This window comes from Larimichthys crocea, chromosome XVI (genome assembly GCF_000972845.2).
Source record: "Larimichthys crocea isolate SSNF chromosome XVI, L_crocea_2.0, whole genome shotgun sequence".
NCBI classification, from domain to species: Eukaryota; Metazoa; Chordata; class Actinopteri; family Sciaenidae; genus Larimichthys; species Larimichthys crocea.
Window position 1 is genome coordinate 7,829,580 of NC_040026.1, and position 18,105 is coordinate 7,847,684.

At 39.3% G+C, this 18,105-nt stretch overlaps 2 protein-coding genes across 2 annotated transcripts; both read right to left on the reverse strand.

The window, feature by feature from the left end:
- Nucleotides 1-3,669: 3,669 nt before the first annotated feature.
- Nucleotides 3,670-9,275, reverse strand: pgap3 (post-GPI attachment to proteins phospholipase 3). Its single transcript, XM_010740859.3, has 8 exons — nt 8,806-9,275; nt 7,512-7,609; nt 7,200-7,352; nt 7,043-7,105; nt 6,461-6,522; nt 6,066-6,202; nt 5,655-5,859; nt 3,670-5,504 (listed from the first exon to the last, which is right to left on the reverse strand). The coding sequence occupies exons 1-8, from the start codon at nt 9,089-9,091 to the stop codon at nt 5,441-5,443; spliced, it is 1,068 nt and encodes a 355-aa protein (XP_010739161.1). The 5' UTR covers nt 9,092-9,275; the 3' UTR covers nt 3,670-5,440.
- A 4,518-nt stretch (nt 9,276-13,793) lies between these two features.
- On the reverse strand, nt 13,794-17,145 carry mylpfb (myosin light chain, phosphorylatable, fast skeletal muscle b). The gene is made up of 6 exons (XM_010740858.3): nt 17,044-17,145; nt 16,286-16,384; nt 15,090-15,270; nt 14,926-15,004; nt 14,770-14,818; nt 13,794-14,677 (listed from the first exon to the last, which is right to left on the reverse strand). Exons 1-6 carry the CDS (start codon nt 17,044-17,046, stop codon nt 14,573-14,575), a joined length of 516 nt encoding a protein of 171 aa, XP_010739160.1. The 5' UTR covers nt 17,047-17,145; the 3' UTR covers nt 13,794-14,572.
- Between the last annotated feature and the right edge of the window lie 960 nt (nt 17,146-18,105).

Consider the following 18,105-nt stretch of genomic DNA (forward strand, 5'->3'; position numbering starts at 1 on the left):
ACAACAACAACAACAACAAACAATAATATATTATAAAAGTATGCAGTGCAAGAACAATGGCCTCTGTGTCTGTTGTACTATTTATAATATATCATTAGATTATTATTTATATACAAAACTGCACTCACTTATATTATAATAATTTAACTTGTTGGTTAGTTTAATACATAACAAAACATCATATTTTATAAGCTCCTAATATGTTATTATATCATATATATTTTAAGCATATTGTAACCAAAGCTGTTACATAATTGTAGTGTATTTTTTTTCTGAAATGCAACAGTAGAAGTATAAAGTAGCATACAAACAAAGTATTCAACTAAAGTACCTAAAATTTGTACTTTAATAAATGTACATTCCACCACTGAAAACACTGAGACATTAGTTGTTGCTACAGAGTCTGACAACTTAATCAGCTGAAGCGGGAAAGTTTATCTGAGCTCACCTTAAATGTGAGTTTAACACACCGTACATTAACATGTACATATCATCTTCACACTGCATTATGTATAGATATGTATACAGTGAGTGAACATTAAAGGTGCAGCAGCTGCATAAGGTGGAGCACCAATTAGCAGGAAGTCATGATGCATTCATAGTGGAACAGTTCCAAAACCCTGGTAAAGGTTTATTATGTGACTCAGATTTAAAGTATAACTACAGCACACCTGTGTAATAAAAAATATTAATTATTTAAACATTTAGGGCCATGTAAAGGTTATGGTTTTCAAGTATGTGGGGCAGTCTAGAGGCCCTGCATCACCATAGAGGGCACTTTCGCTGCAGCTAACCCTCAATGACCCTGATTCTGACACTGTATGTACAAGCTGATGTTGTGACATCATAACTAGTTGTAGTCCAATATGAAATTTACAAAAATGTGAGTCCAGTTCACGAACACAGAGAATTTACTTAAGAAAGAGAAGTTTGTGTCCAGCAGTTAGAGAACTTTTGAAACGAACAATAACTGCATATTTCATTGATTATGGATTGTTTAATTAGTATAGGGTTAGGGTTAGTACAATCACCAGAAAATTTTAACAGATAACAGATATAAACTTTCAAATGCCTTTTTTTTCCCCACCAAACACCAGTGGTGGAGGAAGTGTTCATCTCATTTTCTTAAGTGACAGTAGCAAAAACTGTAGAAATAATAAAATAGATTTAAAGTACTTAAAGTCAGATTTTCAAAAGAATCAGCAGAGGCTGAAATATTTTAGACCACTGTATGAGTCATGCACAAAAAATCCTGGATCTCAAATTTCCCCTAAAGCACATTGATAGAGTTTCATTCATCACTCATGATGTGGAGGGCCCCTTTAAAGTAAAAGTATTCATCATGACAAATGACTTTATGTATGAGTGTGGATGTGTGTTTTGCATAAGCACACAAGTGGCAGATGGACTACAAAGGCCAAATTTACCTCTGAAATATAGTGAAGTACTTTTATCTTTATTAATGATTTATTAATAGAAAAATGCTTCAAACCATCCAGTTCAAACAGTTTCTATAGTAACAACACATCGCCCCATCCCAGAATTCATCTAATATCTTTATTACGATTAAATATTATGCTGCTTATGTTTTCGCATTCAAGCATGATCGCAGATATTCCAATTCATCCTTTACCACCAGTTGATTTTTGTGTGCCACTGAATTTATTAAAGGGAAATGACTTGTATTATACTGACTTAGAGCATCCTCATTTTTCTCATGCCCCTCACTTCGCGGTCACAAATCAGGAGTTGAAGGAGGAAGAATAAACTCTATTCATCCCAATCTATCCACTCTCCACACCCACAGCAGCCAGGGTCAGAGTCCAACCTACTGCACAGAGCTATCAGGAAACAACAAAAAGCTTCTCACTGAGCCACACAGAACATAACTCCCAGACTTTTTACTAGAGTTTGTGGTGGTGGTCCTCCTTATATGTTTGGCTCCCACAGAGCTATGCTGCAGGCCTTCAGGGGACAGAGCAGATTTAGTACTGTACCATTTTCTCAGCTATAAATTTCTTCTGTTTATAGCTGAGACTTGAACAAAGTTTGTTGGCCCTGTAGAAACATGCAGATCTTCATATTAACTATGAAGTTGTGTATTTGGAGGTCAAAACCTGGCCCAATAATCAAATTTTTCTTTAAAAATACACTTATATAACCAAAAACTTGTACATGGACTGAGGTGGAAAAGAAGGCCAGCAAGTGGGTGAGAGATACTGTGTGCAAGTGAGAGAGTCCAAGGACAACAAGAATATTTCTTGACGTACAAAAAAGGCTTTTTTTTGTAGTTTATATCATCTCACAGTTTTACTTATACGAATAGGCACAACCCACACAGGCCTAGAGGAATCTGTCTCAGCAGTATTAAAGACATAATGACAACTTACAAAGAATCTGCACGTCTAATACTAATACAAGGTCAGCACAACCATCAGACTGTGTGGAAGAGGTCAGGAATGAGTCACAGACTACACTTTAGAGTCACTTTTTGTTTCCTGGATACACAATGTTCTCTTAGAAACTTCAGTTTAATGCACTGTTAGAAAGGTCGAGCGCACATTTCAGTGGACAAAAAGATTATGAGCAGTGCATGATGGAAAATACATTATCAGAAATATGGTGTTATGCAGTATTTAATTAAGTATATTATATGTATGTACTTTACTTAGTTTTTCCATTTCTACTATGATTCATTGGTATATATATTGTTTTTAACCTTACCAAAAACAGTGTCTTGTCTTAGATGTCTGAGATGAGTTATCAGTTTTACCAAAGTGACATTTATTCTCTAAAGTGGCTTAATTTCAAATTATTATTATTATTATTATCCAATATTTTACCAAAAAAAAAGCAAAGATTATAACTTTGTTTTTTTCTTACCGTCTCCATTAATCATCTCACGACCCGCCAGGCTAGGACTGGAATCTGACTGTATATGATGCAGTTAAAACAGCCACAACAGTACAATGCATAGAACTACACAGGGTCATGTTGAGTTGAGTACATCTCTAAAGGCAACAGGTTTAGCCTATCCTTAGTCATTGCTCCTCTTATCTAACACTAATACAGATTCAACATTGAAGAAGAGAATCATGTTTACAGGAGATAAACTCTCAAGCAAGAAGAAAACACACGACAGAACACCATTCCTTATCAACAAAGAACACTTTTATTTGCTCCTTTTCTTTAAGATTTTTTATTTTATTTTTTTTGGTCAAATATCAGATGTGAGGTGGAGGAAAGTGCACTCAGGAGGAGAGGTGATGGTGCACAGGGCAGCAGGCAGGGGGCAGCAGATAAGTGAAGGAACAGGAGTTAGTGAGGAAGAAGGAAGTGAAAAATGAAATGATTTACAGAGCAAAAACTTTGGAGTTTGCTTTATGGTAGTTGCTCAGGAAATCTTCAACTTATTCAAACAGATACCAATGAAATAATTTATAAAGTTTCTTATCAGAAGAAGTACTTTCAGTTATGAAATGGCAATAATTTCATAAATTAAAATTGTTTTAGCTTTTTATATTGTCACAATTGGGCCCCACATTTCATGAATGTCAGTCCTTAACAAACATGAGAGAAAAATATAATATATATATATATATATATATATATATAGATATATAATAATATATATAAGATAAGTATATATAATGTTTCTTATCTTATAAGGCCAGTATCTCTGCCACGATTTCAAGCATCTCTTTGCCACCCAAACCTATGACAGCCTCGTCATGTCTTTCATCCTCGGTCTTCCCCCACCCCCATCAAAGGCTGTCAGCAAAGCTAAATTTACCCATTGTCTCACACGCATCCACGCAGCAATCTTCCAACATACAGTATATATAGATATACACACACACATCCTCTCTCTATCTCTCTCTAGCTTTACAAAAGGATCAGCACAATCTCGCTCTAACACACACACATAAACACAGTGATTTCAGTTTCTGGCGGTAAAAACAACACAATGTCAAGTCAAGGCAACGTGTACACGCGTGCTGGTCATTGTTCACATTCTCGCACAGGAATACAAAAGGCATGGACAGAATTTCAAAACAGAAAATGCATGTAAACGTGCAGACGCACACGTAAAGTGCACATGTGGGAGGGAAACTCTGAGGGACGAAGACGTACTGTACATGATATGATTTTTTTGGTTCGAGATGTGAGAGGAAAATCAAAAAGATTTGATTTTAAAAAAAGAGGTCAGTGATAAACATGTTATGAGAAAGTGTGTAAGGCAGACACGGAATGAAATCAATGGGCTCCTTTACATGATGGGGCAGTTATCTGTAAAGCAGCTGGTCGTGTGTGTGTCATTCTGGGGACTATTACAGCAAGAAATGCAACACCTAAACACTTATTCACACACACACACACACACACACACACACACACACACACACACACACCACCTGATCCCCGAATTTATTAGAAACTCTTTATGTAAAAAAAAAAATAAAAGTCCCAGCTTCCTGTTGCTGCATATTTGTCCTACCGCAATCATTTCCTCCTTTTCTCACACTAAAAGGCAATCCAGGTGAATAAAAATATAAATTTTATAATCATGAGGCATATCCCACCCAAAAATTAAGAAATCAAAGTAAAACTGTCAACAGAATAAAGCACAAATTGGTCAACGACAACGACGACGACGACAACAAAAGGAGTAAAACAACTAAGGCAGCTGATGAAACTGAAAATCTGAAATTTTACAAAAGCAGGAGTGGAAACAACAGAGGCACAAAAATAAAGGTGTGATGGTGAGAAAAGAAAAAAAAAACCCAGTCAGCTAGAATAGCCTCCAAACATAACCCCCTTCCCCCTCTCTCTAGAACAATCTACTGGGAGAACCCCCACCCCCACCCTCCCATCCCCTCCTCTTCACAAGGGGCACCTCTCTGTGTCCGCCCAGTCCACTTTTGGCACAGATGGACCTCGACACATGCTGTGCCGGACAAGACTATGTTCAGATGGTGGCCTGGCAAAAAGGATTTGGTGCCATCTATTGTCAGCCACGGCAAACTGCCGTTTGTGTAGAGCCGAGTGTGGTGGACTTCCGAGAGTTTGGTTGGAGTCAAATCATGGGGACAGGGGATCAGGGGATCAGTTTCAGTACAGAGGGTAAAAATCGCAATTGGAGGTCAAAAAGTGAGTCTGCTGTGGTGGAATACAAAACATTTTCCTTCATCTTGTTTTTGGAGTGTTGTGACGTGTGGTAAACGAACTGTAGAGAACATGGCAGTACAAGGCAAAGTTTACCCCCGAAATGAATAAATTAAAATCAAAAACGATGTAAACAGTGTCTACTCTGATGGAAGTCATAGTGGTGTCATGCATGTCATCTCAGAGGTTGAGCTACTTCTGTGTTCAGGTGTCCAGCTGCCCTGATTGGAGAGGTGCAAGAGCGAAGGCATGGCGAAGAGACGATGAGCTCCTCCTACTCGACTTTGACACCCATCTTCTCTGTGTTTAGTAGGTAGAGGCTGTCGTCGATCAGGAAACTGGAAGGAGAATGAAGTATGGATCATTTATAAAAAGGTATTTATGCTTTTTTTTTTTTTGGTGACATTTTAAAGTAAAAATCTGACACCGCCTGGAATGCTTCTCTCAACAAAACAATAAATGAAACAAAAGTAGAGCGGTGGACGAACCTGTAGAAAAGGAAGTGGACCGGTATGGTGCTCAGGTGCCACACGGCGTGAGCATCTAGGACCCAGAGCATTGGAGGGAAGTCCAGCAACTCCAGCAGGGCCAGACCATGAAGCAGGAGCACCACCAGGCCGCACTTCCACCAGTATGGCAGGGTCCGCCGGTTCTGCCAGCACCAACACAGCCACCACAGGAGGTTCACCATGCCTTTATAGACGAAAGACATTAAAAATATGAGAAATATGAAGCAGTACATCAGTCTCAACATTTTAAAATTAGTAATAGGAAAGTGCTGGTAAGTTTACATGGTGTAGAAACAAGTATAAGGCAGCAACAGAAAAGTCCTTAAAGTAGCTCAGCTATTAAGACCAATCACACATGAGCTTAATATGACTAATATGCTTTTGCTATACCGATGGAGGCATTAGCAGCCATGTTGTAACCGTAGTCGAAACGGACAAAGGTCAAGTAGGACACGTGCGAGGTAAAGAGCAAGATGAGCAGGACTCCCACCATGCTGGACACCCCAGGTCGCCTCAAACCCAATGTTCTGATGAAGAGAGGAGGGACAATGTTATAACAACTATATTTAACATAACATTCTTCATCACGAGTGACGTCAGTTGGAGTAATATTTACTCATTCTTATCAAAAACATCCAAACCGATTCAGGAAATATTACACAGAAACGTGAACCAGGGTCAAAGATTAATAGAGCTGAATGTCATTTTGAGTTGCGGTCATGTTTACATCTTCCTTCATGGGACAAATGAAGACAACTGTAGGTCAAGCCTGTTTTAGAGCTCACCTGACACAACACAGGTAGATTGAGTAAAGAAGGACAGCTGTTGCGCAGAAATAGTCCATTTTCTGAAAGAGAACAACACAACAGAACAGAAATTAAGATCAGGAGGAAAAATATTGTGCCTGTTTTCTGCTAGAGGAAATATACTGCACTGCAGGATGTTACTAATTAGACAATACAACAAAAAACACTCGTCTCAGGAGGTGGTCTGAGTATTTTTGCAGTTCTCAACTCAATATACAATAAAGCTGCATTAAGTGTCTGCATTAAGGTTGCTTTCAGCTGCGCTGAGCTCATTGTTTCGGTTTGCTGGTCTGCATAGTGAGCCCGAGCAGCTCACAACAACAACCCTTCATATAAACAGCTGCTGCCAGAGCACGTATCCGTTTCAGGAGTAAGTGGACCCAACCAGGGCTGAAAGGTGAGAAGCAGAGAGAAACAAAACTCCATGCTGCTCTGTGCACCTTTGAAACTCTTTGAGTTTAGAGTTTAGTCATAAAACACGAGAAGACAATGATTATTTTTCATAGGATGTTTTTCAAAAACACTTGCTTTATACTTATCTAAACTGTTAACAACTGTTACCTCAGTTAGATACGTGTCCCGGGTGTGGAACACTGTGGACCAGAACCAGGCATTAAGAGACACCTAAAGAAAACACACACACACACACAGGTTTTAAAGTCGTGGAAGTGTTGGTGTATTTATTTGTGTTTAAGTTCTGTTATTTGCTCCATCTCACCAGAGAGAAGGCGTTGATGGTGTGGTACATGGGGCTCTGGCGTGGCACCATGCTCCGATAGCGCAGCAGCATAAGAAGGCAAGCCAGGCCATTGAGCAGAGAGGCCAGGGCAGAAGCTGGCTCCTCGAAACACAGGAAGCGTGCAAACGGCCACTGGAAGAAATAAAAGATATCAATATTATAATACGATAATATAATGATTAAACTGAACAGATTATGGAGCTACTTTGGAGGAAAAATGACACACAGAATGACTCTGGATCTAATTTTGTGACGAAGATCGCTGTGATACACCATGTCAGGAGCACTAACCTTGCCATGGAACTGCGGGACTCTGTACCCCTCGGCCTGGTAAAGCCCCACGGTGGTCCACATGCACTGATAGCGACAGTCATCACGACATGTCCAACCTGGAACACCAGGAACGAAAGAAAGAGGAGCTCTGAGAATGAACAGGCACTGACACAGACCTTAAGGGTCAAGTTCAGGTTGACTTGCAGATAATAGGTACAAATACACAACCACAAAATACACAAGGACGTTTTTGTTGAATGAGATACTGAACCCCAAATTACTCCTGAATTCTGCGCCACATGTCTATATGAATGATGAGCTCCCCAAATACTTGGCCATCATTGTGCGTGTGTGTGTGTGTGTGTGTGAATGGGTAATTGTGATATGTAGTATAAAAAGTGCTTTGAGTGGTTGGAAGACTATAAAAGTACAGTCCACTTACCATTTAACTGAGTCAAGTGCAACAACTCTAATAATTAAACAGTAATTTACATGCTCTTTTATTTTAATTGAATAGTTTGGAATAAAAGCAAATCAAGACATTTGAAGATGTCACCTTTATGGGAAATTGTGATTTTTTTCCCCCCCATACAATTTTCTGACATTTTAAAAGGCCAAAATTGGTCAATTACTTAACAATCAGAAATAAAAAAATAAAAAAAAAACAGTTAGTGGCAGCCATAAAAATGAGTCCTCCTTATCTCCGTCATAAGGGACATCAACTCACTCTCACAATTTAAGCCCGCACTCAAAACCCACCTGTTTAAAATAGCCTTTTCCATCTGACTCAATTGCATTGTCCTATTTTAACCAGTTTTTAAAGTTATATTCTTGTAATTTGATTTACTTTTATGGTTCTTTTTGTTTGTTTTTGTTATTTAATGTCTACTTTTATTTATTGTAAGGTGTCCTTGGGTGACAGACAGGCACATTATTATCTGCAGCTGAAGGGAAGGTGACACTACTCCCTAAGTTTCGCTTTGCTGGTTGGATTACAACTTCAAATCACATTTCTGACTGTAAAAAACTGAGGTCTGTTTTAAAATCTCACACAGACACACTATTCAAATGTTGATGAGGGGTTGAGGGTGGTGTTACAATGGGCCTTTTGTGGCACCTTGTTCAGCTGGAAAAACTGGCATTCAGCTCTCAAGTTAAAGATCACATGTGACATGAAAGATGAGAAAATAAAGAGCAGCTTCATGGATGAGTGAACACAGTTACAGCATAGCTAGATGTATTATTGTTGGGTATGCACACATGTAGCTACAAGCTCAGGTATCCTGACTTCTACCTGCCAACAGCAGCTCACCTGTCAGCGCCATGTACCGCGGCTGGCCTGACTGAAACCCGCGTAGCCGAGCTCCGGTGCAGTTGGTCCGGACACATTGCTTCACACAGTCTCGGTAAACCGGCTCCTTGTCGCCTTGGGAGGACTGTACGGTGGTCACCGACATCAGGAGCAGGACGGTGACGGTGGCCACCGCAGCGGGGAGTCTGACAGATGTGCAGCGGGGTAACGCCGAGGCCATGGCGGTTGTTGTTGTTGGTCTCAGCCCGTTAGAGCTCACGAAGGCACGGCGGGTCGACAGCGGCATCGATGGCTTCCACAGCCGACGGCCCACATTACCAGACAGCCATACCGAGTTTGGAGACACGAACCGGGCCTGAAATGGTGCACACTCACAGTCCTGACGGAGCGTCCACTGCTCCACTGCTCCACTGGACCCGGGGCAAGTTTCACCACTCACACAACGCTTCCGGCCGCTGATTTTCAAAATAAAACACTAACTGGTGGACGCTTGTGGACGCGGGTTATTTTGAGTGATATCACAGCGACGTAAATATAGTATCACCTCTGTACGGCTTTATATTTTCACTTGGCATGGAGAAATATTTTTTAGTTTTTGTTAGCCCTCTTATTTGGTAGATCCGCTACTGGTATTTTAAAGTCACACATCGGGAGATTTTATTTTGAAAGCAAGACGTTTTGTTGCAGTTTGTTTTACTTCCTGTTTTGAAACGCGTGACTGGGTCACGTGTTCATTGATCTATTGATTTCTTTTATTCTCAATGTTTTGTACATAGATACCGATGTATAGATTTAATTTATATGTTGTATATGTTTATATATTATTATTATTATTATTAATTAAGTATTATTATTATTATTATTATTATTATTATTAGTAGTAGTAGTAGTAGTAGTAGTAGTAGTAGTAGCAAGTAGTAGTAGTAGTAGTAGTAGTAGCAATGAGTAGTAGTAGCAAAACCCTTTAACAACGTTTTAATTCATATATTTTTGGATTACTATGTCTTAAAAATACCTTTCACATTTAAATATTCTAAATATTGTGATCTTTTATACACTCTCTGGTGAATACTTTGCACATGTCTGCACAAAACTATACAGCTCTTTTTTTATTTTGCAAACATATTGTATACATATTTACATATTCTAGTACTATTATTAATACACTGTTGCCAACGTAATTTCGTCTTCGGACACATTCCTCTTTTAAATTCCTATTTCAGGTTAATTGTGGTTTAAATTCCGCTTTGACATGTTTGGAAGAGATTGATCAATAAAGTTATGAGAAGGTACCCTTTATCTATGAAGAATAAGTCACAATCATTTCATGAGAAGAGGTAAAAAATATTTTATTTCCAACTTTATGGGCAACAGTGTATATTATAATTATTACACATCTAAGAGGACTATAACCCCATGAAAAACATGTGTGATCTGCAGATACTCAATCACTATGATGCCACATAATATACATACTGTGTCTATGTTTTTATTACCTCCCCCACTGGTTTTGAAAATGTACATCAACAGGTGTCCTTGCTGTTCTTGTGGAAAATGGCTCTTGCTTTGAATATGCAAGTCTTTTCTCACTGCACACATTCACCCCTGTGTCTTTCCATAACATGTGGTAAACAAACTTGCCTTTTAGGTAAATGAAGCAATTTGACAAATGTCAATCAAACAAACAGCGACATGCATTATTTCCTATATTGTTGAAGCAACAGTTTACTGGTTAATAACACATAGTGAATAAAATACAAAATGTATTTATGACCAAGGTGTAATATCTGGGTTTATCTTATCACTACGTAAAGAACATAACAGAATTATTGAAATAAGTAACCCTCCCCCACAGTTGATGTTATTTATCAGTCTGTTATGCGTTTTCAGGAAAAACATTTAAAGATAAAGACAGCGGAAATATATATATATATATCACAGCATCTACTTCCTTTTTTAAAAACTCATGCAGTTGCAATACAAAGAGCAAATAGGGAAAAAATAATTCTTTAAGCAGTCTTAAGCAGAGTTTAAAGGTTATAAAGTTATATGTATTATGCAAATAGATATTATTACCTTAAATGGTGATATGACACACACACAACAGAACAAACTATCAAACAATTATTACAATATGTTAATAAAAAATATAAATATCATGAAACACAATAATAGAGATCATGCCCATACAAATTATATCATGCAGTTTGATACAGTCCCATAAATAAATGCAACTAGCTAGGTTGTTTATTAAAATTTAACAAGTAAAAAACAAAAAACCTAAATTAAAGTTTATAGTCTGTTCATATATTTTCACATGAAATCTGAAAATTCAATAGTGTAACTTGTTTGACATGTGCTTGTGAACCTTATATATCAAACAGCAACACTAGATTAATAAGCAGTATGTAGCTACAATAAACATATGTACATATGCATTGTTATGCTCTCTCACAGCTGAAAAGACAAAACAGAGTTTAAATTAGGTTTGTTTCTGCTTTCATCATTTTAAACAATCTAGTTTTCCCAGATGGATCAAAAACAGGATGACTGAAATTGTAGTTCCTAATATACTGGCGCACATAACTGGAACCATCACAAGACAATTAAAGGTATTAGACACGGATGCTTGTGGGGATATCAACAAAATAATTAATGGAGGTATATAGGAAAAGCAGGTAAGAATAAGGTTGTTGATGATGATCAGCAGTGCCCTTTTCTTCCGGGGGTGCAGATTTCCTCCTCCGGGGCTAGATTTGCTCAGTTTCCAGATGATGCAGAAGTCACAAAATCCAACAATGGGCAGAACAAAAACACAAAAAACGACTGCCACAGAGCTAGTTAAAATATCACTATTTATGGTAACTAAAAGCAATCCAGAAGAAACTGTCACAATCCAAACACCAATTGCCATCAGGATCCTGGGAGTCAGACTCTTTCTTGCCCGATATATAACTGGGTGAACCACAGCCAGGTAACAGTCCAGAGAGACGAGGGTTACAAAGAGAGGCCTCCCGCAAATATTGAATGAAAAAAAGAATTTACTAGATAATGCCCGAATTTCGTGGTCTCCATGTAGATGGAAATACAACTCTGGCAGAAGGAAGAACAAATAAATCCCATCCATGACAGTGAGATTAAAGGCAAAAACATCACTGGGGGTGAACAGGGTTCCTTTTCTTCTTTTCTGTAACATTTCCAACAGTATGACGATAGTTCCGGGAAACCCAAAAACAAAAGAAACGATAGAGACACATATCCAGAAGAAAAGACCCTCTGGATGATCTTCACAAAGCTGAAAAGAATCAGCTGTTGTATTAGAGTAGTCACTGATGTTAGTTAACTGTGACATTTTGATTTGTTATTGTTGCTAAAATGCACTATATACAACTTTCTTTTACTCTCTTATTAATCAAGCACCCACCTACAACAACTGAATGTGCTGAGACGAGCCCTCGCTCTAGGTAGAATGACTATACGACCTGCTGCATTCGAGTAAGTTCTCTTGATTTGAATAATAGGTGTGATGGTGAATATTAAATGTGACAAGTCACACCACAAATCTATCATCTGTCAACATACATCAGTTTTCCACCCAGATTTGAATGAGTTTTTACTGTAAATTCAGGAAGGACGTGACATAACATTATATGACATATACATCTTCTAAACAAGAGAAAGAAGTAGAATCTGCATTGGATGTATGTTTTCAGCCACAACAACAACTTTAAAAGAACAAGACAACAACAGAAACACATCTAAAGCATGGTCATATTAACTCTCTGGGGTCCTATCAATTGCTCAAATGTTAAATGCCAGTATTTACATCCATTTATTAAACCATCTTTTCTACATGTATTCTGTGTAATTGCCCGGGGAGTGAGGGGGGATTAGTGACAGCATGATGTCATTAAAAGTGATATTACATAAATGTGTCATTACAATGCATTACTATGTTCTGATGTAGCAGACATAATGTTAACATCATAGTTTGGCAGTGGTTAAAATATTTAAAAAATTAATAGCGCCTGTTGACAGAAAGTCTCGATGCATTTATGGTGAAACAGTTTCAAACCAAACTCAGTAATTGTTGTATAACTACTACATCCTGTAATGAAAACACACTGGAACTATGAACTGCTTCAATATTTAGAGGAACATAGTGGCCCACTAATTTTCCAACATATGCCTTTATAGTACTTCATCACATTTTCTCCACCTGTAGGCCAAAATTAAAGGCACTTTATCATGTTTGCCCTACTGGAAGGCGAAGTAGAAGACACTTCATTATGTTCATCTACTGGAAGGGCACCAAAGAGGGAACTTAATCACTTTTTTTTACCTAAAGGGCACCCTTGAAGGACTCTTTTTTTAAACATGGCTGCAGCATGGTGTCAATTGCTGGTTTACATTTTCATGACTAGTCATCACAACCGCTGAATATTCTCCCCCAGCGAGAGGGCCAAAGGGTCAAACGGCAGTTATGGTTCCTACATACATTGCAGGTTGTGCACTGGGTGAATCTGCACAGATACACTGCACACAAAACCTTAATCTTGCCATCACAAACATTATCAAACTGTGCTAGTTCCTGTAGCGTTTATAGTTTGAATTTGATCACATAGATTCATATGGCAATAATTTTTACTATGTGCTCGCCTATTTTTAGATTGTTATGTGTTTCTTATATCTTTATATATGTTATAGTATGTTTATTTACATTTGTGAGATCAAGAATAGACTTTAAAGTTCTGTAGTTTTGACCCCGATAATGCTTTGTGACATGCATGTAACAGTTAGTACACAGTCACCGTTCTAAAGGGATGTCCACGGTCGACCAGTGCTAACACCAACCAAGTTAAACCAACAGACACAGTGTCATACGAAAGATAGTGAATTTTATTTGCAATCTTTCTTAGTTACAGACATAGTCACAACAACAGGAGAGAAACAGCAATGAGTGGGAGGAAGAAGAGCCAAAGACAAAGATGTTTTACTTTTGTTTATTTCATCCCTGCCTCCCACTCACTGTCTTTCACCATCTCTTTCTCTATTTGCACAACTTTAATATAAATAAAATCATGCTTTCCTGTTTTTTCTGCTACTTTTCCTTTGAGACCCGTGTTTAGTAGAAAGAGAGACAGATAAAAAAAAGAGAGGGGTAGGCAATCTATTATAGTACAGTACTCCCACTCTTTTACTGTGCACTCCTTCCTAATACAAACCCAAGGACAGATCCATTAAACACTCTGTGTCGGGGCTGAGACTAACAGACCACTTGAGTCAGGCTGCTTACTTGTTTCAAGTAAGTGACTGTGCTTGCACCACAGCACCCAAGAGACATTTGACTGGCCGCTGTGCACACTGGACTGAATATGCGTACACGCTGTACGTAGGTATGATGCATGCACTGTTGGCCTCAACACAGAAAGACAGAATGAGTGATGGGAGGAAAAGGAGGAGGAACAAGAGGCAGGGAAAGAGATAGAGAGAGTGTTTCAGTACCACAAGATTATTTTTTATTGAAAATAATCCCATGTTCCCCTGTTGTGTCCTCACACACAAACACCCCCACAGCCTTCAGTCCTCTCACTATGTATCTCAAAAAAGGAGACAAGTCTTTTTGTAGTGAGCTGGCAAGCGGAAAGAACGGACTGGGCGGCAAAAGTGTGCAAGGAATCCACGGCATTGGAGGAGGGGGGTTGAGTAGATGGGTAGGATGAGTATAGGTTTGAACGGAGGTAGAGATTTTAAGAGAGGGGAAGATTTACTCCTCCTCCTTGTCCTCTCCGTGTGTGATGACGTAGCAGATGTTCTTGTAGTCCACATTGCCAGCCACATCAGGGGGGAAAGCAGCCCACAGGTTGGTCATCTGCAGAGGAGGGATTAAAGAAATGGCTTACAACCCTGAACAACTAATGTCAGACTGTAAATATGAGTGGAGACAAAGACTGATCAGCTCACCTCCTCAGCGGTGAACCTGTCGCACTGGGTGGTCAGGAGCTCCTCAAGGCTGGAGAGGGAAAAAAATAAATAAAATGAACATCATATATATCTTGCATCAGGCTTGTGCCACAACAAACTCAAACTGTTACTGTGATACAATGTAAAAGCTCTTACAATTCCTTCTTGATGGCGCCAGTGCCCTCGGGGTCCAGGACCTTGAAAGCGCTCACGATAACGTCCTCGGGATCAGCACCTAAAAGTGAAAGCAGTCAGTTAATCTTTAATGGTTAAAAAACAAGTAAGAAAATAAGAAGATAAAAGCATGTGTGTCAACGCACCCTTCAGCTTCTCGCCGAACATGGTCAAGAAGACGGTGAAGTTGATGGGGCCGCTGGCTTCCTTCACCATGGCCTCAAGCTCCTCATTCTTTGTATTCAGTTGGCCCATGGTGGCCAGCACGTCCCTCAGATCGTCCTTGCTGATGATGCCATCTCTGTTCTGGTCAATGATTGTGAAAGCCTGTCGGGGGAAGAGTTAGGTAAGAGAGGAGAGGTTAGTCAGTGAAAAAATCATACAGTAAATCTATAAACAGAGTACAACTAATAATAAAACAATCTAATAAACAATCAAAACGGAGATCCTCAGATTTGTCACAGGTCCTTGTCACAGGATCTGCTTACGATAATTGTTTGCATGAGATAGTCTGCCCACATAAAAGTGTAAATGTGGAACTGTTCTCCACCTCTCTTTGCACATAGCTGGGCGTAACACTGAGTGAAACCAAAGAAGGCATTGCAAACCTTTTGGGACTTGGCAGCTGGTCGACCACTTGTCTTTCTAAGGTGTTAAAATGGTCTCGGAATCTGAGACAAGCCCCTTGCGACATTTAAGGAGAAGGTATTGATTACAGCTGTCAGTCCCTCCTTTTTTTGCCTTGTGACTAAATCTTGTGACCCTGTCCCCGATGTTATTTCACCTTCTGGAGCCTGTAAAGGGTCAGCTAATCCGCTGTCGTCATTGTCTTCTCTTTCTTTCATACCTGTATACTGAGGAGCCTCAACAATTGTTTTCTACTTTCTACATCCTTAAATATTACAACAAAACATTTTGTTCCCTTTTCTCTTCCCTAAGCGTAGACTTTTTTTTTGTCTGTTCTACCTTGAGTCTCTATTTCGTGCTTTGATTAATATCACTGTCCACCAGCTGTTGGGACACATTCCTGTGGGGTCAGGGAGTGAGTTTTTTGAGCCTCTGAGGAGATACCCCAGGGATGAGGTTGCTGCTGTCATCAGAAAAGGTCAGATTTATTCTCCTGTCGTGCTCATGAGAATGTTTTCACTGCCACGTAGTCAAACTGAGCCAGATCTTTAGTATCTTTAGTAAAACCTTCTTGCATAACCTCCAAGGTCAAATTAAATTGAATTTGAACAAGCACTAAATGTCCCTTTTCTCACATAGTCAAGAAACACCTACATTTTTACAGCTAGAAAAATTCAGCTATGAAGTACGTGTGATGTGATGAGGAAAACTTTACCTCCTTGTACTCCTGGATCTGGCTCTGCTCAAACATGGAGAACACATTGGAGGATCCACCCTCACCCTGCTGCTGCCTCCTCTTGGCCTTCTTGGGTGCCTGTGAAAGGATGGATGGTCAAATACACTTCAAACATGCGAAACATCAACCAAACAGACTTCACTTTAAGATGCAGAGATCTTGGCTAACTCTAAACGAGCAATGCAAAGACTGTTAAGGATGCCTATTGCAAGGTCAAAAAATGAAAGGACACAAGATAGCTTGTTTCAGTAACTTGAAATAAATAAACCCAAACTCTAAAAAGCCTAATTAAATCACTACATCTGGTGGCTTTTGCCAAATTGCCAAACAAATCCCCCATTTCAACAAAAAGCTTTTGTAAAGAGCGTTTTCTCCTCACAAAAGAAATCTACCTATTTTTTGTACTTAACACCCAATTAAGTGGGTAAAGTGCTATCCAATTGCTTTGAGGACTACAATATTAAGCCAGTTATCCCAAAGCATTTTGTGTTTCAGTATTTCATCATTGTTTGAGATGTTAGCCAAATTTTTTCTCAAACCAGCAGATAAAGGTTAAGATTTGGTCCAAATCCACAATTTAGGAGATTCGTCTCAAGAGACTCCTACAATTTTGCTTCCTGGTCTTTTGGTAATCCGGATAGCAAATGTTTCAGTGATGCTTTCATCTCATCACTTTAGTATCGAGAAGATCCTACATCCCTAGAGACTGTTCTTTCCATGGACACGGCCACACTCACCATCTCTCAAGTTTGTGGGGTTGTTGGTGGTCAAGAAGAGAAGCCTAAGCCAAAGCCGATGTGACTGACATGTAAGCTTTGGGACCCTTGGGGTCTTATATACTAGCCCACGGGGGGCTAACTTTAGCCACACCATCAGGTTTGGCAGGGAAACAGAGTTGAGGGAAAGTAACAGAAAGAGGGAGGAGCAAGGAGGTGGTGGGACTGATCGGCTTACCGATGCTCCAAAATAGGCCCCAGGAGACTTGGAATGAGGTGAATTCAATGCCAACACACAGGCATGACTTTGGTGTCATCTGGACTAATATGGCAAAACTGACAGACAGGGAATGCTGCAGGACAACTGAACTGGCCCTGTACACTTGTTTATCATCACTAATATACTGTGAGTCTTTGTTGTGGCTATTTTTGTTTCTTTTATATCCACCATGAGAGAACAAAATCCAGTGTATGATGACAGGCTGTTGCTGTTTTACCCCTTTGAAACACACATGGTTTGGATTAACAGCAATTAACAGCCTTTGGGCTGCCAACAAGTAGCTGAAGGAAACATATCCTTAAGTCATCACCTGTCTAAATGATCGTTTCGTGTGAGGTTAGTTCCCATTACCAGATCAGTGGCCAGCTGAGTATATAAACAGTCATGAAACTTGGCTTACGGACATTGGTCCAGTTCCAGTAATGACACACGACTACTACGCCTTTAGATAGGGTGACCTTGCATTAATGAGAAATGTAAACAGTCTTCCATACTGACATAGATAGTAGGAAGTGATCGCACATGTTTCATAGTTTATTGCACTGGTAGAGGTAGAAAGCAAAATTAATGTCATATATTGACAGTAAAGAAGAATTCTGTTGCATAACATAAGAGTCATTTTCAGCTATGTAATAGGAAGATTTCTTAAAATATCAAATGATGATTGGGCTAAATAAGCAGCTTTCCTACCATGGAAGCACTAATTTGGGTTGCCCCTAAAGGATCCCAGTATAGTTGCTTTAGAACAGGAGGACAGTGACCCTCCCACTAAACTCCATATATGAGCTCCATAGGCTGCCATC

What these genes read in the sequence shown, in the direction of transcription:
- mylpfb (XM_010740858.3), bottom strand. An exon ending in AGATCCAGGAGTACAAGGAG is followed by an intron (nt 15,271 to 16,285) that starts GTAAAGTTTTCC and finishes TTCCCCCGACAG; the next exon opens with GCTTTCACAATCATTGACCA. An exon ending in GGCGCCATCAAGAAGGAATT is followed by an intron (nt 14,819 to 14,925) that starts GTAAGAGCTTTT and finishes TTCCCTCTCCAG; the next exon opens with CCTTGAGGAGCTCCTGACCA.
- pgap3 (XM_010740859.3), bottom strand. Translation starts at nt 9,091, where the DNA reads ATGCCGCTGTCGACCCGCCGTGCCTTCGTGAGCTCTAACGGGCTGAGA. An exon ending in TCCCGCAGTTCCATGGCAAG is followed by an intron (nt 7,353 to 7,511) that starts GTTAGTGCTCCT and finishes TATTTCTTCCAG; the next exon opens with TGGCCGTTTGCACGCTTCCT. An exon ending in ATCTACCTGTGTTGTGTCAG is followed by an intron (nt 6,203 to 6,460) that starts GTGAGCTCTAAA and finishes TCTCTTCATCAG; the next exon opens with AACATTGGGTTTGAGGCGAC.